The sequence below is a fragment of the Oryza glaberrima genome, chromosome 5 (assembly GCF_000147395.1).
Source record: "Oryza glaberrima chromosome 5, OglaRS2, whole genome shotgun sequence".
NCBI classification, from domain to species: Eukaryota; Viridiplantae; Streptophyta; class Magnoliopsida; order Poales; family Poaceae; genus Oryza; species Oryza glaberrima.
The window spans coordinates 9,648,299-9,659,290 of record NC_068330.1 but is presented as its reverse complement, the minus strand read 5'-3'; the positions used below and the strand labels follow the sequence as shown (position 1 = coordinate 9,659,290).

The following is a 10,992-nucleotide window of genomic DNA, read 5'->3' as shown; positions in this document are numbered from 1 at the left end:
AGAATAGTTAGGCAATATGATACATCATATCATAAACATGAACATATCTATGCCACATATGAGACGAAACACCAATGAAATACTAATGTATATTCATGTCTCATTATAAATATAATGAAAAAAATGCACAACATCTCATTACAAATTTGGATAAAGAATTACGAAATAACAGATGATAGTTAACCTGCTGCTTTATCGACATAGGTAAAAACCAAATTTAATCCCTCCAGAAATTTCGCCGAAGTATGATATCTCTGTTCAGCCTGCGAATTGGCACATAGCTCTTGCCACAGTCCATGAGCTGAAGAAGTGGCAACTTTGAAGTAGCCACCTAAACCCCACCTATAAGTCAGAAGAGCAAGTGTTATTGTCTTCTTTATTCTTTTTAAATCAATACAACAAAGAACAAGGTTATGAGGTGAAATCTGGGCACAGGGCAAGGAGAAGCCAGCTTAGAGTCCTTGCAGATTATCCTGCATCCATTACCAGTAATGCTATATCTGGAGTTCAAGCAAAGTAAATTTAGATACCGTTCAGGAACTTAGTGACTGAAAACATCTCTGCCATCTGATTTGAAGCATTTAGAATCAAGCAAATCCAAGCATGCATAAGAACGGACAATAGATGCAACAACTGCATCTGTTATTTTTGAACCAAGAATCAAGCATAGCATGCATAGGCCCCTAATAAAACAAGAAAAAAGATGGATAAAGGATTTAACTCAAAAGGAATATAATTTTAACAAGACTCCCCCTAACATAATTCGTGAAAAATGAGCAGCATATAAAGTACCTGATATTAGAACTCTCTAGAGTAAACACAACTTCATTGCATTAGTGGGTTGAGGATATGTGCAAGCTTCTCAAATTTGAGCAGGACGAACCAGACTATCCTTCAGACTAATCAAATTGGTTGAATCATTACTTAGTTGGGTAAATCTCAGTGAGTTCATTCATTAGGACTCAAATTTGAGCAGGACAAACCAGACTATCCTTCAGACTAATCAGATTGGTTGAATCATTACTTAGTTGGGTAAATCTCAGTGAGTTCATTCATTAGGACAGTTTATGACCTGCAAGAAGTTAATATCTCAATGAACTTGCAATGGTAATTCAATTAAACTGAAAAAAAATTGTAGTAGCAGGTTGTGTTCCTGATTTTGTTAGGGAAGAATGATCTCATAGCCAAAGAGTTCAAAGGATTGAAGAGCTCATATTAAGAAAACTGAGATTGCCGCTGCCATCCATCTAATTTGAGAACTGATGGAGATCGCTTATCTGAGACAAACCTATTTAGCTCATCCCTGTGTTGACAAACATGTCACTGAAGTCAATTAAGAGATCACTCAAGGCTTAAAATGCAGATTGAACAAGTATATCTGTAAAACTGGGTTTCTTGAGTATAGCTTACAGAGGAGAGGTCCACACTACATAGATTCATAAATCAAGACATTCCATAGAAATATACTTAACAAAGGTATCCATCCGCCTCGGTAATTTCATACAAATAGCTTTTGTAATTATGCTTATTCAATGTACTAACAAAACGAGATAGTTAATTTTCAGACACTTCATGAATTAAAACTGCACATTTATATAGGGAGTAGGGACTTCAAGGAATTAACAAGAGAGGAGATCAGTGACCACCTGGATACATTCATGAGTACAGATTTGGTGGGAAGGTTTCAACGATGTAATCCATTGCAGTAGGCTGAGTGGAGATAAGTGCAGGCATACATCATGACAGATTGAAATAAACAGTATCGATCTATGAGGTGTAAAGTATTTTGTAGGAAAGTGATTAGGAAGAGAATAGTTACCTGATTTAGAGGGATGCTGTCATGGCTTTAATTCATGCTATTAGGTCCAATTCGGCAGTCAGTCAGGATTTTCTTTTTCATGATTCTTAAACAATGGAGCCAGAACAGATCCTCCTTATGTGAAATATGCAGGTGGTAATGGAGGAAGAGGTGGTGATGTCATTCTTGAGTGTTCAAGGTCAGTCTGGGATTTCAGTGGTTTGCAACATCACATGGTATATGTTTAAAACCATCATAGTGTCCGTTTCGTCCAGAGATGCATATACTTTTTCTGCACTTACTGGTTTCCTGCTGTTTGAAAACATCATATTGTGCTAGATTTAGGAGTTTGTTCCTAAAAACACTGTGCCGTTGCTGAGAATCTGAACTTGTTGAACTAAAAGGGGCTAACCCTACCCAATCATGAACCTTAAGATTTTTTTTAAAAAAACAAATCATCACGAAAGAATAGGAAGGATCCTGATATATGCCTGCATATACATTTGCGTATAAAAAGACACAATGAGGTTCAGTTACAATAAAAGGCTGACCAAGATTATCTATCCACCCTGACAATTTTGTTTTGGCTAGTTTCAGAGCCTAAATATTTCGTTGTTATTATGGAGTAGTTTCATATGATAAGGAGCAATTCTGCTGAGTTATATGTTTGGAGAAAATTCATGCTTAGTTGCTTACCTGACTTGATGCCTGTAAGAAAGCTCATGCTTAGTTGCTTACCTGACTTGATGCCTGTAAGAAAGCAAGCCGAGGAGCCAGTGGAGTTTCAAAGAATCAGATCAGAGGCGGTGAAACCGGCGAGAAGGGCGACGAGCGGTGGAGTGGCACGCGACGGCGGACTGGCAGCGTTAGATTTTGGAGAGCGATGGAGGCGGCATGAGGAGCGAGAGGTAGAGGTGGCGGGGCGTGGGTTGGAGGCGCGGTGGAGCGAGAGGTGGGGGAGCGATGGCCCGCGATGCGGTGCCGGGGGAGGGGAGCAGAGGAATTTCGCGATCGGAACAGGAAGGAAAGTGCGCGTGATTCGGGGGCGCTGCTGGGTGAGGGAAGGCGATGGGTACGCGGGAGACGTTAGATTGAGATGAGATAATCTGGACCGTTGAGTGAGAAATGAAAGAATGAGTGATGAGTGATGAGTGATGAGTGGAGCCATTTGTTGAACTATATGGTAGATTTCGATTCCGGCACGAATTTTAGATTCGTTGATATATGTAGGGACCCAAAGTGAACTTACTCCACTGTTCGATCGTCTAGGGGAAGCCCATAAAAGCCTGCGACAGTGCTATTCCTTGGGCCGATGCGGGAGCGCGAGTGTCATCCCCTCGGAGAATAAGTTCACTTTGGGTCCCTCTATTTGTCGCCCAGTCCGATTTTCATCCCTTGACCGCATAACCGGATACGACTCGTCCCCCAACTTATGAAAACCGGGCAAACGAGGTCCCTCGGCGGTTTTGATAGTGGTTTTGGCTGACGTGGCGCATATGTGGCTAATTTGACTCAGTCTTCATCTAACGTGGCACTGACATGGTGCTTATGTGGCAATTCGATCCAGAAAAATAATAAAGCCCATGGAACCCACATGTCATTTTCACACATAAAATAATAATAATAAATAGTGGGACCCACGTGGGCCCCACATGTCATACTCACCCCCTCATCTTCTTCCTCCCTCTCCATCTCCCCTCTCTCCATCTCTCTCCTCTCCTCTCTCCAGCCTCCAGGCGCCACGGCTCACGGGGTCACAGGGAGGTCTGGCGGTGGCGGCCGGCGACGCAACAGTCGCCGGCGCGGTGAGCTCCACCTCTCGGCGCAGCTGTACAGCCGCACGCGTGGCTGTCTGACGGCGTGGGTGGCACGGATGGATTCATGGATCTAATCCTGCGCCAGCACGTAGCCCCCCGCAACGCGACGGCGAGACTGCGACGGCCGGCGACGTCGCTCTCACGCCGGCGAGACAGAGTACATCTTCAACTGCCAGCATTAATTTACATCGAGAGAGAAAATTAGCAGTAGCATCAAATAATATCATTTCAGTTTCGTCGCAATTAAGCTAGCTAGCCATGTGAGGAGTCAGTTCGATGCCTCGATCGATCGTCGGTGTCGAAGAGGGGTCAAGAACTCAAGATTAGGCGATCGATTCCATCTGACTCATCGGCTGAATCATACGAGCTACCGTCAATTGAGTACTCGTACTAACGTACACGTGTAAATGTTACTGACTGCATGAGAGAAACTGTAGAAGTCCTGTGCTTACACAATGTACTACGGCCAGAAGTCCTGTGCTTACACAATGTACTACGGCCTAGCCATGATCTAGATGATGCAGCACAAGACCTTTTAATTAATTAGTCGATCGACAAGCGATCCATGCATGCATGGGAGTAATTTACAGGCTTCGAGTTCATACACTGTTGCATTGCGGCTTGCGAAAAACACAATGCTACACTAAGAATTAATGATGGCCATCCGCAGCTAAGTGATGATATGTGAGCAGTTAGCAATTACCAGTTACTGACGAGAGGTGAGTAGGTAAAGGCATTATTAGCAAGAACTGCATCGGAACAAAGTTCATTCCAATGGTCAAAACTCAAAACCCCAGTGAGCTAAGGCGTGAGAGTGACGTCGCCGGCCGTCGCCGACTCGCCGTCGCGTCGTGGGGGGGGGGGGGTTACGTGCTGGCGCGGGATTAGATCCATGAATCCATCCGTGCCGCCCACGCCGTCAGACAGCCACGCGCGTGCGAGGTCAGAAACACACACGGCTGCACGGCTGCGCCGAGGGGTGGAGCTCGCCGCCGACGGCGGCTGTCGTGTCACCAGCCGCCACCGCCGGACCTCCCCGTGACCCAGTGAGCCGTGGCACCTGGAGGCTGGAGAGAGGAGGGGAGAGAGATGGAGAGAGGGGAGATGGAAAGGGAGGAGGAAGAAGATGAGGGGGTGAGTATGACATATGGGGCCCACGTGGGTCCCACTATTTTTTTTATTATTTTATGTGTGGAAATGACATGTGGGTCCCACGTGCTTTATTATTTTTCCTAATCGAATTGCCACGTCAGTGCCACGTCAGATGAATACCGAGTCAAATTAGCCACGTAGGCGCCACGTCAGCCAAACCATTATCAAAACCGCCAAGGGACCTCGTTTACCCGGTTATCGTAAGTTGGGGATGGGTCGTATCTGGTTTTGCGGTCAAGGGACGAAAATCGGACTGGCCGACAAATAGAGGGACCCAAGTGAACTTATTCCTCCCCTCGGCCTCGACTCCAGGATCCTAGACGAGTTCGCCCGCCGACGCCTCGCCTGCGTCGCTTCGATCTCTATCCCACGAGCGGAGCAGCGCTGCCGGCGCTGCTGCTTCCGCCGCATCCTCGCTCGCTGCCACTGGTGAGCATCCATCCACTCTTTCTCATCTCTCTCTCCACCACACTTTTTCTCGATTGCGCTAGCCCTAGCTTCTCTTCTGGATCTCGAAGCTGCTTTTCTCTTTGCCTTTTGTCTTAACCCTAGTATCAATAACCAGTTTAGTTTGTTCCCAATAAAATTTAGGTTCAACTGTACCCCAGGCGACCACGTTAGGTCCACCGTGCTGAAATGTGAAATCAACGAGTTCAAGGATTTACAATTAGCCGGCAAAGTATAGTTATTTGGTTGGTCACATTTATTTATTGAGCGAGACAGTTTCTTGGAGATTAGTCATGTTGATGTAAGCGAGCATTTCTATGGTATGTAACCACAATTCTGAATGTCATTAGATATTTTTGCAATATTATTCGTTAGTGTTAAACTGTTTATGTTTTGTATGACTTTACTCCAATTCAGGGTGGAGGGCTTGGTAGGGCTAGGTGTGGCGCTCGCTATACCTCGTTCCTCCCGCCTACAACCCCCCTCCCCGCTCCGGCAGAGAGCAGGACACCGCGCTGACGAGAGAGCGTGCGGGCGCGAGAGAAACGACGGCGCGCGAGCCGCAGCCGCGAGAGAAGTTGAGGCCGCGCGAGAGGAGCGAAGCATGGAAGCAGGCCAAGCTATTGGGCCCATTGGGCTTGTTTTTTTGTGTAAATGGGGCTTTTGACTAGGAAACCCTAGACCCAAATTTCCCCTTTCTCCAGTTCTCCAATCCCCAATCTTGCGATTCCATCCAGCCGGCCGAGTGGGAGCGGCGGCGCTGCCTGTGGTCTGTGGAGCTGGTGGTGGGCCTGGCGACGTTCCGTGCCGTGCGCGAGGAGGGGCGCGGCAGGGCGGAATCCCTGGCGTAGAGCGGCGAACGCGCGGGTCGGCGGGGCAGCAGCGCGGCGGCGCGACGCGGGGGCAGCAGCACGGCGCAGCAACCGGCACTGGCTAAGTAGCGCCGGGAGCAAGGCAGAGACAGCCACCAACAGGGACTGAAGGCAGGCAGAGGCAGGCAACAAGCTATAGAGGAGAGGAAGAGGAGATTAGGAATGTTGTGGTATTTTTGAGTTTCTCTTCTATTTACCCTTTTGGCAACTGGATGATGAATTGTGATCTTATGACTAGTGCTTGTTGCTATGTTTAATGTAGACATAATGGGATAATGTTGCTTTTTTTTCCCTTCTTGTTCTGTTCTAATTCTCACGCTAGTTCATGTGCCACACCTATTTTTTTTTTTCGGTCGTCCAATTATTTCAGTGTACTTTTGATAAATTTAAGCCTTGTTTGTATTTGTCTGCATGAAGACATGTAGAATTTGCTCTTGGTATCTGTTTGGGCTCTGGTTGTGCCACTACTTGATGCTCTTAGGTTCTGTCCATCTTCACCTCTCCTATTCCATATCATCAACTTGTTCTTTTGCTAGTAGAATCACTAATTCAGTATTGTTAGTATCTTCTATGGGCAATATATGTACTGTCAGAAGAAATAAATCCTTTAGGATGAAGTGTCTGAATAGATTCAATGCAGAAAGTTTATGTTGTTATGCTTCAACTGTTATTCATTATTATTTAATTTAATTCAGGAATTTTGTTGAATAATGGATGCTAGGTCTGAAGCAAATTACGTGATCTGTGGTGATAACATGCTCTCGATCTGAGACAGCATTCAAATAAGCATCGTCGAAGGTGTCCTACTGGGTTACACAAACTTCTTTCAGAAGCGAGAAGAAGATGGCCACCAAACCCCAGCCATAGATTCCCATTTCCAAGCCTGCCTCACTCCACCAGCATGATGAAACATCACCTACGTCGATGTGGTGCTGCTGCTTTCACCATGGTCCGATGTTTCTGCCACTTTCCGCATGCTGTATCCACGTCACCTCCAATTGGATGGAAGTGCCCTTCTCCTCGGCTATACTCCACCAATGGTGAGCCAATGTCTGCTGTCACATCTTCTTGCTCCATCTCTGCTTACTCCACTCTTTCTCTGCTTTCTGGTTCATCTATGATAATATGACTGTGCTGCTGCAAAGAAGAAATATTTGATTCAAGTGTGCTCCTTGTTTGCCCCTCTTTTCGCATCAGAGATGAACCAGCAGCTTCCTGCGAACCTGGTGGGGGTCATGGAGCAGAGAATGAAATTGATCGAGCAGAGGAGTGCGTACCTCCAGGAGCAAATTAACCAGGTCATCTTTGGATGGGCAACCTCTGTTTCTAGCACTGTTCTGTTCTTGTTATCATGTGGCCATGTAGAGCTTTCAAATTTTAGGTTGGAAGTAAAAATAATCTTGATTTGAGTTTGACGTTAATGAAGACAGCCAGATGCCTCGCCTGAAGAATACTCAAGGGCCAACAAGGAGCTCCACAAATTGGAGAGTACTATGGATATGATCGAGGAGCTGCGGTCCAAACAGGAGGTAATGATCACATGAATTTGTGTAATGTTCACATCCCATGGTATGGTAGACTGGGAGTAGGCCAAACTATTTGAGTATTTGCAGGAAATTGAGGGTTTGAAATCCTTGATGACAAACTCTGTTGAAGAGAAGGACTTCCGCGAGATGGCAGCTCAGGAGCTCCTTCAGGCTCTGGAGGAGGAGAAACAACTGCAGCACAAGCTGTTTCGATCATTACTTCCAAAAGATGAAGCTGACGAGAGGGATTGCATATTGGAGGTCCGTGCAGGTAAGGCAGAACCTGCTATGTCTGTCCGTATGCATATTTTGTCCTTTTTGGTGTCAATCAATGTATTTGGGCAACTGGTGATTGATGATGATATGCAGGTACTGGAGGAGAAGAGGCGTCTTTGTTTGCAATGGACATATTTAAAATGTAGGATTTGCCCCTTCACCGGTGTTACTCCACAGCATTTACCTGTGCTGCTCAATCTGTTACTAATAAATTTGAGTCTTCTATATTATAGGTACGAGAAGTACTCCCAAAAGAATGGTTGGAAATTCGATGCTATTGATATCATGGAGTCTGCATTAAAAGGATACAAGGTATAGTCTTTGTTGGCAATACCAAAGATCTTGAGTGAATATATACACAGCTTTTATTGTTGCAGCAATAAAAATGTTACACCGTCTAGTTCTGGAAGATCTTCCGTAAGTGTCAACATGCACTTGACATTATTATTATTTCAAATTTAATGCAGGAAGCTAGTGGGACTATATCAGGTCCTGGGGCATACGGGAAACTCAAGTTTGAGAGTGGCATCCATAGAGTTCAGGTATGGTGAATTGATGATGAGTTACCCTATTTATATTCATCACATTTAGCCACTTGCCTTTTAATCTGACTTGATCCTGCCGATGGCAGCGAGTACCAGTAACGGAGAAATCTGGACGGGTGCACACTAGTGCTGTATCTGTTGCTATTCTTCCTCAAGCTGATGAGGTTGTAATTGGATATAGCTTTTGATCGGTCTTGTTTTGTTTGTTCCAAAAGTTTTTATCATCTGTGCAATTTATGGCATGGTTAGTAAAAGTTGCTTCTTCGAGAGCAGGTTGATGTACAATTGCGCAATGAAGACTTGAGAATCGATACCTACAGATCAGGTGGTTCTGGAGGTCAGTCTGTCAATACGACTGATAGCGCTGTTAGAATAACCCATGTTCCAACCGGAACAGTTGTTGCGATACAGGATGAGAGGTCTCAGCATCAGGTTGCCATACACACACAATCATTCCTTTGCTGTAGTTTTCTCCTTTAAATCAGGAAACAAGTAGTGCTTAGGTCCTGTTTGTTTCAGCTTAAGATTATTGTAATCTAGATTATTGAGGCACATTAAGCTGGATTATAATAAGCCGACATAGAATAAGTTGTTAGCTGTATGTTTCTCTGGATTATTAGATGTTTGTTAGTTGTTAGCCACCCAATAATAAAAAAAACACCTTTAGAGTGGATTATCAGATTGTAGTAATCTGGCTTATAGAGTGTAATAATCTATCGTAATAAGCTATCTCTTTGTTTCAGCTTACTCCTAATAATCCAGATTATAATAATCCTAAGCTGAATCAAACAGGGCCTTTGATACCTCATTTTCGTATTTCTGTTCCTATGTTATGCCCTTCATTTATATATTTTTAGTCTCATATTTATTTTCTGATTCTTTAATAGTTTTATTGATCTTAGCATTATCTTAACACTTATTTGTTGTCTTCACTTTTGATGCACCAAGTGGAAATCAATCATATACATTTGTAGAATTGTTCATTTATCTACTTATTATATTAATGTTATATGCAACTCTTTTTAGAATAAGGCCAAAGCCCTCAAAGTTCTCCGAGCAAGACTATATGAAATTGAAAGGCATCGACTCCATATGGACCGGTCAAAGCTTCGATCAGAGCAGGTACCTCACTATCTAATTGCTCATCACAAATATTAATCCCTGAGTATGGGATTGTCCAATTCTGACTTGCTAGTAGATTGGAAGCGGTGACAGGTCCGAACGTATCCGAACATACAACTTTCCACAAGGGCGTGTTACCGATCATCGTGTTGGGATCACACACCACTCCATAGAAGATGTTATGGAAGGGGAGAGCTTGGATATCTTCATTGATGCGCTCCTCCTGAGTTATGAAATGGACGCAATCGCTTCATTTGCTTCTTAAGTCATACTGGTTTTGTGGTTTCTTTTAGCATCAACTACATCGGGACCAAACAGAGAAGGAACCATGTATACATCGCACTGAACCGGCAGAGACAACGTCAAGAATCTTGAGTTCTCAAGTTTTCCTTATTCTCAATGTATAAGCATGTGGGTTAGGATCATAGCTGTATCGCCCATTATTCTGAAAGCAGTAGCAGCCAAACAGTTTTTCTTCATATTTTTTATCGCGCCGCAAGTTATTTGTGGGCAACTGAATCACGAGTGGCTGCCACATCGGTGTTCAGTCAAATGGGATTACAATTTTGACAGAGATAAATGGGATTACAAATTTGACAGAGAACTATGTTAACTACAGTCTACATCCTTATGTTAACTATATATAGTCTACATCCAGGTAAAGATGGTTTGGTTAAGGAATTCCTTACGACGGGTGCTGTGAAAGCTAATACATGTTTATATTTGTCTTGGAGACCTATAAATTGCAGCAACGAAAGGAAAGGATAAACGAGTGCCACCATTTGATAATTGATCAATATATAGACATGTTTTGTATTTGAATGGTATAAACGCAATTATTCTGAGATGGAGGTAGTAGTTTACAGCTGTATTTATGAAACAGAAACAATTTGGTGCATATCAAATCCGAGACTGCTTTCTAAATTTTCCCTTCGTTCAAAACAGTGGGAAAATCCATTAGTTATCTTAGGGTGCGTTTAGTTCAAGTCAAAATTGGAAGTTTGGTTGAAATTGGAACAATGTGATGGAAAAGTTGGAAGTTTGTGTGTAGGAAAGTTTTGATGTAATGGAAAAGTTAGAGGTTTGAAGAAAAAGTTAGGAACTAAACCAGGTTAGAAGTTTGTGTGTGTAAGAAAGTTTTGATGTGATGGAAAAGTTGGAGGTTTGAAGAAAAAGTTAGGAACTAATCCAGGCCTTAGAAGACTGGAAGGTCTGATATCAATATGGACTATGCATCCGTGTTCTGGCCTTCTGGGTAACCAATTATGTACAGTGAAGAAAAGACATGGTTAAATTTTTTTTTTCCAACCTCGTCGGCCTCAGGATGAACTTAACTCACCCACAACCATACCAGACGAGAGAAAAATGGAAGAACAGACTGAAGCGGACAGATCAAGCTTCAATTCGAATAGGTTTGTAAAGAAAGAAAAATTGTGA

The 10,992-nt window shown here is 43.8% G+C and overlaps 1 protein-coding gene across 3 annotated transcripts; it reads left to right on the top strand.

Moving 5' to 3' along the window:
• The first annotated feature begins 5,898 nt into the window (after positions 1-5,898).
• On the top strand, positions 5,899-10,457 carry LOC127773941 (peptide chain release factor 1, mitochondrial). Of its 3 annotated transcripts, XM_052300185.1 has the most exons (12): positions 5,899-6,256; positions 6,808-7,126; positions 7,284-7,384; positions 7,517-7,615; positions 7,700-7,883; positions 7,982-8,030; positions 8,122-8,200; positions 8,356-8,430; positions 8,520-8,597; positions 8,707-8,865; positions 9,460-9,555; positions 9,632-10,456. In XM_052300185.1, exons 2-12 carry the CDS (start codon positions 6,988-6,990, stop codon positions 9,818-9,820), a joined length of 1,248 nt encoding a protein of 415 aa, XP_052156145.1. In that variant the 5' UTR covers positions 5,899-6,256; positions 6,808-6,987; the 3' UTR covers positions 9,821-10,456. The 3 variants fall into 3 exon arrangements, with proteins under 3 accessions (XP_052156145.1, XP_052156147.1, XP_052156146.1); XM_052300187.1 differs by lacking the exons at positions 5,899-6,256; positions 6,808-7,126 and having other exon boundaries at positions 7,521-7,615; positions 9,632-10,457; XM_052300186.1 differs by lacking the exons at positions 5,899-6,256; positions 6,808-7,126 and having other exon boundaries at positions 7,513-7,615; positions 9,632-10,457.
• The last annotated feature ends 535 nt before the right edge of the window (positions 10,458-10,992 follow it).